The 16,576-nt window shown below is 35.0% G+C and overlaps 3 protein-coding genes across 4 annotated transcripts; all 3 read left to right on the top strand.

Moving 5' to 3' along the window:
• Positions 1 to 273: 273 nt before the first annotated feature.
• Positions 274 to 4,121, top strand: LOC112046703 (uncharacterized). Its single transcript, XM_024083444.2, has one exon. It carries the CDS (start codon positions 394 to 396, stop codon positions 946 to 948), a length of 555 nt encoding a protein of 184 aa, XP_023939212.2. The 5' UTR covers positions 274 to 393; the 3' UTR covers positions 949 to 4,121.
• A 973-nt stretch (positions 4,122 to 5,094) lies between these two features.
• On the top strand, positions 5,095 to 9,402 carry LOC112046700 (lactoylglutathione lyase). Of its 2 annotated transcripts, none has more exons than XM_024083438.2 (5): positions 5,095 to 5,175; positions 5,438 to 5,510; positions 6,520 to 6,743; positions 7,683 to 7,793; positions 9,025 to 9,402. In XM_024083438.2, the coding sequence occupies exons 2-5, from the start codon at positions 5,442 to 5,444 to the stop codon at positions 9,146 to 9,148; spliced, it is 528 nt and encodes a 175-aa protein (XP_023939206.1). In that variant the 5' UTR covers positions 5,095 to 5,175; positions 5,438 to 5,441; the 3' UTR covers positions 9,149 to 9,402. The 2 variants fall into 2 exon arrangements, with proteins under 2 accessions (XP_023939206.1, XP_023939205.1); XM_024083437.2 differs by having other exon boundaries at positions 5,127 to 5,225.
• Positions 9,403 to 12,098: 2,696 nt separating this feature from the next.
• On the top strand, positions 12,099 to 16,156 carry LOC112046708 (uncharacterized). Its single transcript, XM_024083454.2, has 3 exons — positions 12,099 to 12,772; positions 13,172 to 13,267; positions 13,816 to 16,156. The coding sequence occupies exons 1-3, from the start codon at positions 12,722 to 12,724 to the stop codon at positions 16,084 to 16,086; spliced, it is 2,418 nt and encodes an 805-aa protein (XP_023939222.1). The 5' UTR covers positions 12,099 to 12,721; the 3' UTR covers positions 16,087 to 16,156.
• Positions 16,157 to 16,576: the final 420 nt, after the last annotated feature.

Genomic DNA, 16,576 nt, shown 5'->3' with positions numbered 1-16,576 from the left:
TAACAGTTTCACTTCGATAGATTATATTTTAACGAAATATTACACGTGGATTGTAATCAGTATGTTCAGTAAATCGACAGATTACATTATCGCGAGTGAGATGAAAACTAACGTATTTTACAACTAACGGTGACATAATATTTAAGTTATGACTTTATAAATGTTCCTAAACGTTAACTTAAATAACCAATTGTCAAATGTCAATTTGACAGTGATTTGACTTTATCATCTTCGTATTTTGACGTTTGTGTTTACCGTGGATTTTGACAGAATCGTAACGCGCGAATTATTTTTTAAAACTTTTAAAAATTAAAATCTTAAAATCAAACCAATTTAACTAATGGTGATTTGTGTAATAACTATATAAATAAGTATATAATAATAACAATTGCAATGACCAACATTTCGCCGTCTCCTGTAAAACTTTATATTCAGGATGTCTTCAGAGCAAAACAAAGTGAGGAAAACCGATACCTATACGAAATGTTCGGTTTAAAGTTTAAAAACATAATGATACACGGTGTAGTGACTTCAGTGTACAACACAAGTGCTAAAATGACAAACTTTGAGTTAAGTGACCCTACAGGTTCGATACAGATCTACTGCGCTGCGAAAAATAATAACTTTAATATTAATGAGAACACTTTAAAAGACCTAGTGAAGTCCTTCGCGCGCAAATCACAATCACAATCTAGTCACGATCACGATAAATTACCCACGATGTCGTCCATGTTACATTGCATTGAAAAAAACAGTAAAAATTGTGTTAATTTTGAAAATGGATCACACGTTTCTGTTGTAGGCGATATTTTCGTAGAAGACTTAAGTAATTCAAGGATGATATGTGCATATGTCTGTAGAATTACATCAGTGGAAAGGGATTTAGTGTGGTTGGAAGAACTCAGATATTTGTATGAAAATTATTATTTAAAGAGAAGACCTCAATAATGTATCTATAAATACCTGAGGACCGTTTTGTCTCTCTCATTTTCTTGTATGTATTAAAAATATAGAACTGTGATAGTCCAGTGGATATGACTCCTGGATTCGAATCTGGTCCGAGGCATGCACCTCCAACTTTTCAGTTGTGTGCATTTTAAGAAATTAAATATCAGGTGAAGGAAAAACATTGTGAGGAAACCTGCATACCAGAGCATTTTCTTAATTCTTTGTGTGTGTGAAGTGTCTGCTTATCTGCATTGGGCTAGTGTGGTGGATTATTGGCCTTACCCCTCTCATTCTGAGAGGAGACTCGTGCATAACAGTGAGCCAAATATGGGTTCGTAACGATGATGATACTGTCTATTGATATTAAATATTACTAAGTTTATTTAATTTTATCTAGATCCAACAAGAAGTTTTCTTAAATTGAACTCTTTAATTACTAAATAAACATTATTAAGTTGTTATTAAATTTGTGAATATAATATTTTATGTGTAAATACTTGATGAATGTTTTTGTCTGTATGAACATTGTATTAAAATAAATTAAAAGTCTTTACATTCAGTTTATTGCATTTATTTTCCTTAAAATATTTTAACTAAAAAATTTTATTGTATCAGCTTTATCGGTGGTTTAAGCTTCATACCCTTAGCTTATCCCTTCATTCATAGCTTCATAAGATACTTGTCTCGTCTCTCTCTTCTATATGAAGAAAAGTTGGATCTGGCTTGGCCTTTAGATTGGTTGAAAGTCATAGAGAAGTATAATATTATTGGTACCTAGTGATGATGAAGAAGAAGAAAGAAGAAATATACTTTATTGTACATTAAAAACAAAAATAAACAATTACTTATTATAACACTTAGAAACTAATGTACAAATGGCGGCCTTATCGCTAAAGAGCGATCTCTTCCAGACAACCACAGATGATGGTATAGAGAAGATATTTATTTCCCTTTGACTCATTGCTTACAGTTATCATGGCATGTTGAATCATGGCAAATGAAAAATTAAAGTTAAGGCCCAAGTTGGAGTAGGCCTGCCTACATCTATGTACATAATCCACTGACATCAAATTCTGTAAATTGTCTAATTATACAGGGTGTGGCGTAAATAATGGATAACCCTGTACCTGCCGAAGAGACTCCTAATGGGCTATAGGAATATAGATTTTTTTTTATTTATTTAAGTTTCGTTTTAAGAAAAATGGCTTAATTCATGTTTTTCAAAAAATGGGTACTTTCATTTATTCATTTTGCTACAGTTACCACAAATTTTAGATTTTTTGCATTCTGGTTTTTTTATAATACAGCTAAAGAATTGTGCTATTGGTTGGTATAAGGAATTCCCAGTTTGTTACTCTAGTTTTGGAAAAAAATAACATGAAAGTTCAAAAAGCCTTATTAATTATCCAATTTCTTAACTTTGTGCAACATCTGGTGTAAAAAATCTCTATGAGAGATGACTTGCCCATTATCTTAAAAACATGCTTGTTTAATGCAGATTCCGAAATGGTATAATACCTACTAAATATCATGTTATTTACGAAAAAAAATGGCAATAGCCAAGAACATGTCCTTGATTTTTTAACTACATTATTAAATTATCACAAACATGTCTTTGTTAACGTAATATGGGTCGACCCTTTATTGTGTGACCGGGGGCAGGTAGTCAATATGGATAGAGCAAGCAGATAACGACCTTATTTCGACTACCTGTGGTTGTTTGTCACTGGAAAAAACGCCATGGTTAATCTCTTCAAAGGACAGAGACAAAGCATTTTCATGTTAGGTAAACAGTAGTTGTGCGATAGAGAGATGTTTATTGTTCTTATTACAAACGACAAAAACAGGTTTAGAACTCAGAACTTGTGTTATACAGTTGCAGTTAGTGCTCATTTGACTATCGTTGCATGCGCATAACTCGGTTGTATTTTCACGTGATTGGATTTTTTTAAAAGTGAATTTGGCTTACGTACTACGGACTCTGTTTTTGCTATACGAATTGGACATTTGTGATATTATCGAAGACTTCTGCATAACCCTGGACTACTGGTCATGCCGCGTCATACATACACACCCCAAGAGTACGCAAACATGCATCTCATTTACGGGATGTGTAATTGTAATGCAAATGCAGCTGCACGAGAATATCGTCGAAGATACCCTAATCAGCGACATCCCGATTATCGCGTGTTTACACGAGTGCACGTCGCTTTTAGCGAAGGACGGATGCCTGGTACCGGTGTTGGTGGAGCTTCGGAAGGTAGACCTCGACGACATGGTGATGACGAAGTTTTAAACGCTGTAAGAGCAAACCCTGAATTATCAATTCGCGAAATAAGTAGCGAAACTCATGTGGATACGCGCACTGTGGGCAGAATCCTGCACAGGCATAAGCTTCATCCATTCCATTTTCAGAGAGTGCAGACTCTTATGACAAGGGATTATGCGCCGAGAGTGCATTTCTGCCGAATAATGTTACGAAAAATAAGAGAAGATACAGATTTCTTTAACATAATATTGTGGAGCGATGAATCAAGTTGTAGACGAAATGGCTACCTCAATTTGCACAACCTCCATAGTTGGCAGGCAGTGAACCCCAGACAATGTAGACAAGATCGTGCTCAAGTCCAATTTAAAGTAAATCTTTGGACGGGAATTTTAAACGGTCAAATAGTTGGGCCCATTGAACTACCGGAGACACTAACGGGTCCCATTTATTTAAATTTTCTGCAAAATATTTTACCACAACAATTAAGAAGTTTAAATGTGCCAGATAACCACTGATTACAAAATGATGGTTGCCCTGCTCACTACGCACGCATTGTCCGGGATCACCTGAATGATGAATACAATGAGAGATGGATTGGTCGTTTAGGACCCATTTTGTGGCCGCCAAGATCTCCTGATCTGAATCCTCTCGACTTTTTTTACTGGGGATGTTTAAAAGAAAAGGTCTACAAGACGGAGATAACATCCCTGGAACAATTAAAGGTCCGGATTTTTCAAGCTGCTGACGAAATAAAGAGATCTGGCTTTGTACGACGCCTGAAAAGGTCATTCATCCGTCGTTGCAGGGCCTGCATTGCCGCAAATGGCGGCCATTTTGAACATTTAGTTTAAAATGTAAACTTTTGTGTTTTAGCTTTTTCAATAAAAAAAAATCGTTTTATGTTTTTTATTTATTTTTTAAAACAACCCACACACCCACTGGTAAACCTAGTCAACTTAAATTGCAACAGATAATTTGTTTGTGATAGCTTAATAATTTACTTAATAAAAATAAAACAAGGACATGTTCTTGACTATTGCCAATTTTTTTCGTAAATATCGCGATATGTAATAAGTATTATACCGTTTCGGAATCTGCATTAAGCAAGCATGTTTTTAAGATAATGGGCAAATCAGCTCTAATAGAGATTTTTTAAACCATATGATGTACAAAATTAACAAACTGAATAATCAATAAGGCTTTTTTGAACTTTCATGTTAATTTTTGCCAAAACTAGAGTAACGAATTAGAAATTCCTTATCAATAACAGTAGCACAACTCTTAAGCTATATTATAAAAAAAACAGAAAAAGAAAATTCCAAAATTTGAGATTACTGTAGCAAAATTAGTAAGTGAAAGTACCCATTTTTATAAAAACATGACTTAAGCCATTTTTCTCAAAACGAAACTTCAATAAATAAAAAAAAATCTATATTCGAATAGCCCATTTGGAGGCTCTTCGGCAGGTACAGGGTTATCCATTATTTACGCCACACCCTGTATATACATGCATCACTCAAGACTAAGTAATGCTAATTATTAAAATCTTGATATTTAGGAGTAGGTATTTCTATTAAAGGAGGAATAGCAAAAAAAACTTTTATTTTATTCTTTAAAATAGGCAGTGGGGGTAGGAGGGTAAAAAATAAGTACTTTATGAACTATCCACTCATGTATCGAACATACAAAATAATCAGTCGAGCCGTTAAATGCGGGTACACGAGATTTTTATACAATACAATCTGTGGTTCCTGAGAGCTGGGACCACAAACGGCTAAAAAGAAAGGTAGCTGTGACTGGGAGTGTAGAAATAAAAAAAAAAATTTGACGTCAATGTTATATTTATATTTTTTTTTATAGAATAAATTATTTGTCAAATGTCAAGTCAAGTGTCAACTGTCAACGATATTTTCATTTTCACGTTTTCCTGAGAGTTGGGTGTTTTTCCGTTTAGATTTGTGAGTTGTGTTGTGGGTGATTTGGATTTCTGCTTCCTACATACCTATAGGTTTTTACTGCTTCTGAACCCCAAATTGAAATTGCAACTGTGTATTCAAAGATATTTTGCATACTTGTAATACTAGAGATATTTACAATGATATGTGCCGACTGTACATCATCCATGTATATTTTGTGTAATAGCCGGGCGCATGTTATCAAATATTAAGTTTTAAGAAAAGTTATCTAATAATCATCAATCATTTAAACATGTTTTCTCAGGAAAATGGCTGCTGAAGGTATATCTCCTCAAGAAATAGAATCTTTGTGTCAAACGCCAAATCCATCTACCAAGGCAAGTTTTTTTTGTTCAGTTTGATTATTATTGACCTTAACATTAGATAAGATAATTCCAGAGTGCTTAAAAAACTTTAAATAATGTTTTTGTAGTATCTTTCGGAGCAAGTTTTTGACGACCTCCGTGGCGCAGTGGTATGCGCGGTGGATTTACAAGACGGAGGTCTTGGGCTCGATCCCCGGCTGGGCCGATTGAGGTTTTCTTAATTGGTCCAGGTCTGGCTGGTAGGAGGCTTCGGCCGTGGCTAGTTACCACCCTACTGACAAAGACGTACCGCCAAGCGATTTAGGGTTCCGGTACGATGTCGTGTAGGAAACCGAAAGGAGTGTGGATTTTCATCCTCCTCCTAACGAGTTAGCCCGCTTCCATCTTAGACTGCATCATCACTTACTATCAGGTGAGATTGTAGTCAAGGGCTAACTTGTAAAGAATAAAAAAGTTTCCTCACAGGGCATTCTTAAAATAGAAATATGTGATGCCCATCAACCCAATGTGTATTTGTTTTGTCCAATGTTCCTGTGATTGCCGCAGCAACCATACTCTATGAACCAAAACATGAAGATACTTATTGAAGCAAAATAACCACATTGTCTCTCTTCCACACACAATGGACTTTATATATAATTTTTATTCTACATACATAAATAAACTTTTGACATTCTACATGACTACATGTGCCTGTAGAAAGCAATAACATTGTGAGGAAACCTGCATGCCAGAGAATTTTTTTAATTCTCTGCATGTTTGCAAGTCTGTCAATCTACATTGGGCCAGGCTATTGGCCTAACCCCTTTCATTCTCTGAGGCGGTAGGGTGGTATTGTCAGTAGGGTGGTAACTAGCCACGGCCTAAGCCTCCCACCAACCAGACCTGGACCAATTAAGAAAACCTCAATAGGTCCAGCCGGGGATCAAACCCAGGACCTCCGTCTTGTAAATCCACCGTGCATACGAGCCTCGGAGGTCGTCACTATGATAATGATGATGATAATATATGCTATTTCCAGGATTTCATGTTCCAACAAACGATGTATAGGATCAAAGATCCACGCAAATCCATCCCATTCTACACTGGAGTTCTTGGCATGACCCTGCTGAAACAACTGCATTTCCCGGAAATGAAGTTTTCTCTGTTCTTCATGGGATATGAGGATCCTTCTGAGATTCCTAAGGATGAAGCCCAGAGATCTGCCTGGGCTATGACAAGGAAAGCCACATTAGAATTAACACAGTAAGTCTATATTGTAATTATTCTGATAAATAAAAGGTAACAGTCAGAGAAGGTATGGAGTACTTCTGGAATTTGTATTTCTTGTCACATAATTATACCTTTGGCCTATGATACACACACAATATTTTGTGATGAAAGAAGATGTTGACCAGTACTGGCAAAATCCAAAATGGTATTATGGCAACCCTCTCTTTCAAAGAGCCATAGCTCTTTAACTATTGATCAACATCTTATCTGAGATCTGATTATGTAATGTCTCTCAAATATTTTGTCTATTTCTCTTCCCCAAAATATGTCAGATATGTCTTTTGGCTAAATATACCTAAACAGGGTTTCTTTAATAAATATAGGGACTTACCTAAACACAGCTAAAATATCATAAGTAGAATTTGGTCATTTTGTGTGGGAATTTTATATTAAACATTCAGTATCAATCTATAATTTTAAAGTAATATTAAAAACATTGTTCTTTCTATGAAGCGGCAATGCAAGTGAGTCAAATAGAAATTGCCAAAGTCAACCCTGCCCCCCCTAAGCCAAGTGGTACGTCGATTCTCTTTTTACGATCGCTAACACTTCAAAAACTAGAAAGATGTATGGGAATGACATTTGCTATTGACAGGTCACGTGTTCTAGTATATAAGTAATACATAGTTTTAGAATACATTGTTAGTAGAAAGAGAAACAACATGCCACTTGGCTAGGGGGCTGGGCTGCTATACGAGCCGTTCACTATACCCCTATTCTGTGGCTGGCTGTAAAACATGAGACTATTGTTAGAATACAAAATTTTGAAAAAATAAATCCCAAGTCTTCAAAATAAAACTTTTTAAGTATACATGTTATTATTATTTCATGTTTCAAAAATTCAACATATTTACCTTAAATACATATTTATTCTGTTTCTTCTGTTAATGTAAATAATTGTAATTTTTCCAGCAACTGGGGCACAGAGAGTGACAACTCCAGCTACCACAATGGCAACTCTGAGCCACGCGGCTTTGGCCATATCGGCATACTGGTGCCTGATGTTGACGAGGCTTGTGCCAGGTAAATACATACAACTAGCGGACGCCCGCGACTTCGTCGGCGTGAAACCCTACCCCTACCCTACCCCTACACTATCTCTTTCCTACCCCTACCCTATCCCTATCCTACCCATACTCTACCCCTACCCTACCCCTACCCTACTTCTACAAGCTTCCCTTGTTTGCGCTGATTCAGTCATACATGATTTTTGCGTAACTTTAAATGATTTTTTTTCTTCTTTATAAGTTTGAAAAAGGTTTCCGCGCGGACGAAATCGCAGGCGTCCACGTGTATAAAATAAAACTTAAACTGGTGAGACATTAAACACTAATAATAATAACTAAAGATATTAAAATATAAGGGAAAATTTCATTTTATTTTGTGACTCATTAATGTTTAATTTAAATTTAAAAAATCTTTTGTAGGTTTGGGTGTACTCTTCTATAATAAGATCCCCAAGACTGTAATGGACCTGCCAATGCATAGCTTTAAGCAATGTGTTAAAAAACACTTACTTAGTCGAGGGTACTACAACATTGATGAGTTCCTTAATGATAAAAATGCTTGGAGGCCGTTGGATCAGCTTCCACCTTCACACAGGAAGTAAAACTATAACAAATGTAAACAGTAATTGTTATCAATTGTAAATTATAATACTGTATGACTTTTTCAAAAGAGCAACTGTTGAGTTTCTTGCCGGTATCTTCTCAGCAGGACCTGCCTTCTGAACCGGTGGTAGAATCTTTACAAATAGTCAACTGACGTGTCAAAAGTGCTTGTAAACTGAGCCTACTTGAAATAAATGATTTTTGATTTGATTTGATTTGATTTGCCAAAGCGTCTTGTAGGTACTATTTTGGGAGAAAATTATTTTCTACTTTGTATCCCTTGCAAAAGTAATTCTCTTTATGCATTTAATCCTTTATCAAGCTAAAAAAATATTTGTATTTATTTATTTGCATCTTGTATTTATTACTTGTTTTTTTTTTTAATAAACTTTGCCATAAATTTTAATTATGACCAATATTCCCATTGCACTCCAACTAGTCGGAAAGACTGTGTTAGGAGTGGGTTATTCTTATTGTATTCCTTGCAAACAGAAACTCTTAAATCATAATATTTTTTGCTGTTGTATTTTTTTTTTAAGAATACTTGCCATATCTTTTTTTTATGACCAATATTTCTATTCCCCATTAGTATTATTAGGCTATAAAGGCCTTTACCAGCTCATATATGAACATTGTTCTTACAGATTTGAGCAACAAGATGTAAAGTTCATCAAACGCCCTCAAGACGGCAAAATGAAGGGACTCGCCTTCATACAAGACCCGGACGGCTACTGGATCGAGATATTCACCTCCAAAGTAGTTTCTTAATCCCAGAAAATCCCAAAAACCTTTTCTATAAAGTGTTAAAATTGTGTATAAAGTGTTAAATGTTTGTATAGAACCTAAAGTATAAACAGTGGTAAGAAAAAAGTGGCCTTTTTAAACTGCAAAGCAAATGGCGATTGTGAATATTTTTCCATTATTTAAAAGTTGATGTATATTGTTAACTCATGTAAGTTTCCTATAGGAATTAATGTTTTATAAAAATCCTTTAAAATACATACATAAATGATTGTTACAAATTTTTGTTTTATTTTTTTTTAATTTACGTTTACTATGTTTACGTAATCTAAAAAGAAAGTAGTGTTAGTTATATTAAGTATTTATAACTCATCGGCTGGACGGATTTGGCTGAAAAAAAATGAGGAGGTTGCTTAGAACGAGAATCGCGAGAATGTACCTATACATGAGAATTTCCCCACATTAAAAAAGGGGGTAGAGTGGGAAATTAAGTGCACATAAGTCAAGGCGAAGCTTGGCCGGAGGGCCTAGTGGCAGTGTGATACTGTGACGATCGCGTTAACGTAAACGCGAATTTCTATGGAATTGAAACAGCGCCATCTAGTGGCACTACTGCACAACTGTTTCAATTCCATATAAATTCGCGTTTACGTGATAGTAATAATATGAAAATATTAAAAACTCCCACTAGGCACACAGGTCTGCTTGTGCATCTATACTAATATTATAAAGAGTTATTACTACAAGATGACTTAAACAGAATTATCAGATGGTGTGATAACAACCACATGACTCTTAATGCTAACAAATGTTTCCACATTAAATTTACTCGAAAAAAAAAACCACTTGTTTCTAGTTACTCCATTAAGAACACGATATTGCAAGAGTTATTGGAAATAAAAGACTTAGGAGTCACTATGGATAGTAAATTAACGTTTAAACCTCACATAAATAATATTGTTCAAAAAGGTGCTCAGCTTTTGGGATTTTTAAAACGCAACACAAAGGGGTTCTCTTGTAAGACCAAAATTATTTTATATAATGCCTTGGTGAGATGTTGTCTTGAGTTTGCTAGTGTTATTTGGAATCCAATCTACAGTACACATTCCCAACGCGTTGAAAATATACAACGATCGTTTACTAGGCATCTTGCCTTTATATCGACCGGTATTTCGCATAGGATGCCCTACCACCAGCGACTAGCGGAGTTTGAAATGTTACCGCTACGAAGAAGACGCGATATGATGGACTTATGCTTTCTCCACAAGATTTTAAATAACAAAATCAAGTGTGGTAACATACTTGAAAGGGTATCCCTAACAGTCCCGCGTAGATATCCACGCTACCGTACTATGAAATTGTTTCATATTCCTTTTGTAAAAACTAACCTTGGTATGCAGGCCCCCATTAGACGAATATGTGCCAAGTATAACGAAGTTTCTAAAACTTTACCGGAGATCGACATCTTCCACAATTCCTTCTATGTCTTTAAAAACAAGTTGCATGACCATTTTAAACTCCATAATAATTAAATTGTCTCTATTATTAGTAAGATTTAGTTTAATGTTAATGTTTTTTCTTAATATTTATTCTTTTTGTTTTGTATAATCTACCTACCTAGTAAATTAATTCAAAAATTGTATTTAATTAAGTTAAGTTTTCTTCTTTATGCTATTGTTTTAAAATTGTATACTATTTTATTAATTTTAAATTAGGTAATAATTAATTTTGACATTTAATCCTTCCTATAAATTTGACATATTATAATTAGTTAAGTGTTGACATATAATTATATAAATGTTATGTGCGCCTATTGTTTATATGCATATCAGAACTCTTTAATATGTGTTATCTTATGTTTTAACGTTTAATATGTGTATTGTTGGCGTGCTTTATATATAAATAAATAAATAAATAAAAGAGGTAAAGTTTGTAAGTTTGTAACAATTTTTTGAAATGGGGTAATCTTCGGAACTACTGGACCGATTTTAAAAATTCTTTCACCAGTAGAATGCAACGTTATCGGGGAGTGCTATAGGCTATATTTTATATTTCTATCATATATAACTACTGAGATATCGTGGGTTTTCTCTTACAGGTCAGACCGAAAAACTTACTTATTCGCATGCGCTGCCTCAACCATTGCGTATAACTGAAATAAATGTATGGAGGCTTTTTGAACCTTTAAAAGTTCTACAAAAAAGTCCGCGACACCATATATCTATCTTTTATATTTTAGCAGATATAGTACCTTTAGTACCTACTTTAATAAATTATTTAAATTTTAAAGTAAGGTTTACGTCATTATTTACACAACTAAACTTAAATCCTTATCAAAATTAATTATTTAATAATCACAAGGATATTATAGAGATAAGATTTGCCCTTTACAGTATGTTAATTAGTTATATAGTTTATGAGATAATACAAAATTACTGAAAGTCGCAGAAATGCCGCTATATGACGCCCCGCGGTTTCAATTACGTGGTTCCCGTTCCCGTATGAATATGAGGACCAAACATAGCCTATGACACTCGCAAATAATGTAGCTTTCTATTGGTAAAAGAATTTTCCAAATCGGTCCAGCAGATCCAGAGATTACCCCCGACAACCTCACAAACTTTACCTCTTTATAGTATTAGCATAGAAGTCGCTTGGGAAATTATAGTCTTTTGGTCATTGCACCACGCACAAAAAGCTGGACCAATTTTGCGGAGGGTAGGGATAGGATAGAGGTAGGGAAGGGGTAGGATAGGGGTAATTTAGGGAAACTGTAGGGTAGGGTAGGGCAGGGTACGGATAAGGTAGGGGTAGTGTAGGGTAGGGGCAAGGTAGAGGTAGGGGAAGGATATGGAACGTATAGGGTAGGGGAGAAGTAGGATAGGGGTAGGGTAGGGTGGGGGGAGGGAAGGGTTAGCGTTAGCGGTAGGGTAGGAGTAAGGTAGGGGTAGGGTAGGGTTGGGTAGGTGTTATTTCTCTAATATTTATATGGATGGAAATGAAACACTGTATACGTGATTAGTCTATAATCCGGACTGCCACATGACGGCGCGGGCGCAGCCGCGTCAAACCGATTAAAATACTACCCACATAATAACAGTAGGTTTACGAGCAGGGTAAGGTAGAGGTAGAGAAGTTTACATCAATTTTTACGCGGACGAAGTCGCGGGCGTCCGCTAGTACCTAATATAAATGCAAATGTTATTTTGTTTGTTAAAATTCAAAGTTACCTATGACATAGGTTGGGTACATGTTATTATTTTTAAATAATATTAGCTATAGCTACCTATTATATTTTTATTCAATGTGACCTACATTCGAGTTTACTTCCAATTAATGTACCTACTACAACAATCCAAATGGTTGAACCTGTTACCTCTCGGTTTTCAATCGGGCACCTTCACTGCCGAGCTATTGAGTTTTAGATATCTTAAATTGTTATAGTAACAATGCAAAATATTTCACAATTAGGATCTAATCAAGTAAAAGTTAACACAATAATTATTACATTGTAGTAATTTCACACTTGATAATTAAACACGATCCTTATTAAAAGCTAGCTGGTAGCCGAGTCATTTGTCGCTGGACCGATCTGGAGAAATGTTGCCGATTTTGATTTTATTAGCGTCATTTTGGCAATCCGACGCTTTGGTAAGTTTTTATACAAATCACAATCACAAATACCGCGAGAACCTTTTTTTCAAATGAAAAAGTACCTACCTAGGTATAGGTATGTTGTAAAAGTTGCATTAAAATCTGTTCAGCCATCCCAAGAAATATCCTAGACAGACAGAATGTAATTTTTTTTAAATAAGTTAGCTGAATGAAGGGACGTCGGAGCGAATTTCTGGCGTAGCCACGTTTAAAAACTTGTGTCTTAAAAAAACGGTCTTTTGAAATCGCAGACATACACTTGAATTTTTTATACAGTATCTCCCTACCAACTTTTTGATATATTATGGTTGATCGACTTTAAAAAGTTACTCTGACGAATAGTAGGTAGGTAGGTACTATATACATATTTGGTTCTTATTTTTTGTTTGTAAACAGGTGAACGATATAGCCATTGCAGCTAAAAACCAGTTGCTGGCAGAAAATGTTATACCACCCTACCTAAATTACAAAGGATATCCTCATAATGACCAGGTAAGTATCATCTCATATAACCAGTAGTAGTTGAGGAACTACCCGCGAGGCCGCTCATGTAAAATTGCCATAACTGTTTTCTAGGGCCCCATAAAATGAATTCAGACGGTAAACAAAACACTATTATTTTATATTTCCCGCTTGGGAACATTTGAGTGCCTAAGTAACCGGTGGTCAGGGCCCCAGTCCTGAGTGAAGAACCTCCTCACAATATCCGCGGTCTCAAGAATAACTGCGTACGACAGGTATCTGACCCAAGATCCAGCAGTAAAGCGAAAGTTTCCTAATTTGTCGATCGAGGCTTTTCGCTATGAGACTATTGACTGAAACGACTATCGGAACAATAGGTAACAGTTTACTCAGTTTAGTTCAGCAAGGTCCAAATAATTTGAAACTCCGACGGTGTTATTGTTACGCTTAAGCTCCTGACATAAGTAAATTTATCATCGCCAATAATCATGTGAAATAATATGATAATGATCTTACGTAGAAGACATTAGATTCCGTTCGCTAGTAAAAATGTTTTACAGACAATCTTACAATTACAGGATGCAGCCATCAGTCACAATGCAGCAGATTGTCCAAATACAAGTATTCTGCTAAATATCTTAAAAATACTGACGAATAAATTATCAAAAGACGACAAGACCAATTTGGAGCCAGAGAAATTCAAGTATGTATTAAAATCGATTAAAAATTTCCTAGAAACATTACCTACCAATCCGGAAAATGTAAAAATGTATAATATCTTCAAAAATCTAGAAGTGCAATTGAATACTATAACGGGTCCTAAAGAAAAACGAGATTTGCGTGAACGTGATAAACCAGATGCTAAAAATGCATTGCGAAATGATATTCCAGTACAAGGTTTTACTAACTGTCGAGATATGTTAAACGTTCTTATCAACTTTTTTAATACAGTTTATTCCCAAGTATTGAGATATTGTTCGACAACTGAAAAATGTTATGATAATAACGAAAATAAGACTCCAAACATCAATAATGGATTGTATCGATTTAATTCCAATGAGCCAACTCCAACAATTACTACGTCCAATTGGCCAGTGCACGGAAGTCTTAGAAAAGAGTCTCTAACTGCAGGTTCTGATTTAGTTAACTTCATTAGGAGTCAAGAAGGAAAGGGAGTAAATAATATCATTTCAATTCTCCAAAATTACAGACCAAGTGGTGCAAGTGGTGGACCAAGTGATGTGCCAGGAAACAAATTAAAGATCACAAATCCGAATGTTATACAGAATCCTCTACTTCAAGTGAATCCTGGAAGTTTTCAAGTGCCTAACTTATATCCACCTATAAACGAAATTAACGGAAAAATCACTGAATCGCAAAATCCTTTAAATTCAAATATTAATACTGAGCCGTGGCAATCTACATATTACAAATTTAAAGGATTGCCCCCTGGCAATCCTTTTGGATACACTAATGAAAGTAATCAATTTTCAAAACTCGTAACAGAACAATTTTACCAACAAAATAACGTAGGAGTATCAGGCCCAAATTATAATGGTGTTTACAGTCCATTGAATACGGTGAATCCACCAATAGATCCGATTAAAACAGGAGTCCTGAATGGTGATCTAAATGAAATGTTCAAACCATCTATAACCCCTGATAAGAACCAAAAGCTTGTTCTAGATTTTATAAACCAAAACCCGAATCAGCAACAAAATTTATTGAATTCGTATATGAAGATGAGCCAAACACAAATATTTAATCCGATTAATAAAGTACAATCGTATGATATGAATAGTTTATTGAATATGCCTCAGAATTATCTGTATCCAAATAAACTGCCGCAGAATATTCAGCTTCAGAAGCCTGTTTTTCAGGGAAGCTTTTTGAATCAATATCCACAACAAGCAAATCAACCTAATTTACAAACAAACAATTATTTTCCGGAATTACTAAAACAAAACGATTTCAGCTACAACCAAATTAAGTTTCACAATGGTCATATGTTTACTGATAACGCTAATCAACAAAATAACGGACAATTATCAGTAAATCAACTGCTTAGTGTAGCGAATTCGGGTAAATTGAATACAATACCACAAAAGAATGATGTTGTAGAATTAACATACGTGCTTAAACAACCGAAGCCAGTTTATGAGCCGGCATATTACGTAAAATATCGAATGCCTTACCAGACTTTCCTGTTTAATTTACAAAACATGTTAGCTAAAAAACCAAACTTGAGAAATGACCCGACTAACCTCCACCAGGACTTATTAATTGGATCAAATGTAACAGATTTATCTAAAGATTTGAAAGGTTTGAACTATGAAGACTTACTTAAACTAACGTCTTCTAAAGGAACTTTAATAACAGCGAAAATTGTGGATGCCAATAATACGCTAGTTGATCGTACATTGAAAATTATTCAGCAGTTAAACTCAAAACTACCAGCGGAAAACATTATTAATTATAATATAAATGTTACTAAAAACATACGTTTGGACTCTCAAAAGGAAATGAACGTTAGTCAAAATTCTACTAATGTTAATAATAAACTATTGAATAACGTTCAAAATGTTCAAAGAAGAGGTGTTTATCAAAACTATCCTTATAATAGCCTTGGACAATATCCGTCACATCTACAACCCAATCCATATTATTTGTATCAACCCAAACCAAACATTCTTGGAACTCCATTTTTGAATCCTGCTCCACCAAATCATATTTTGAAAAATCCTGCATTATTCCCTTCAAATACTGCTAATATGTATCCACAGCTTATGAAAAATCCCGGATTATACCCTTCAAATACTGCTAATATGTATCCACAGTTTGGTAGATAAATTGGTGTTCTAAGAAACGAAAAATATATTACCTAATACTTGGTAAAAAAGTTTTTAATTTCATCCTACTTCGTAAATCTAATCGCATCATAGATAGTTCTCATCCGGGACTATCCGTAAATGAGATAATGTGTCTTGAATGAAAGGCTTTGTATTCTGTAATCTGTCACAAAAATAACCCAGGTCGTCCGAGGTAGACAGGATTGTAAACACTACAAACCACAAATTGCATAAATTATCATCATCATCAATAGCAACCCATATTCGGCTCATTGCTGAGCTCGAGTCTCTTATGAGAGGGCTAGGCCAATAGTCCAACACGCTGACCCAGTGCGGATTGGCAGACTTCACACACGCAGAGAATTAAGAAAATTTTCTGTTACGCAGGTTTCCTTACGATGTTTTTACTTCTCCGTTTGAGACACGTGTTTTTTAATTTCTTAAAATGCACACACAGCACACAACTGAGAAGTTGGAGGTGCATGCCCCG

Source organism: Bicyclus anynana, chromosome 18 (assembly GCF_947172395.1).
Source record: "Bicyclus anynana chromosome 18, ilBicAnyn1.1, whole genome shotgun sequence".
NCBI lineage: Eukaryota > Metazoa > Arthropoda > Insecta > Lepidoptera > Nymphalidae > Bicyclus > Bicyclus anynana.
This window is presented reverse-complemented; position numbering and strand designations above follow the sequence as displayed.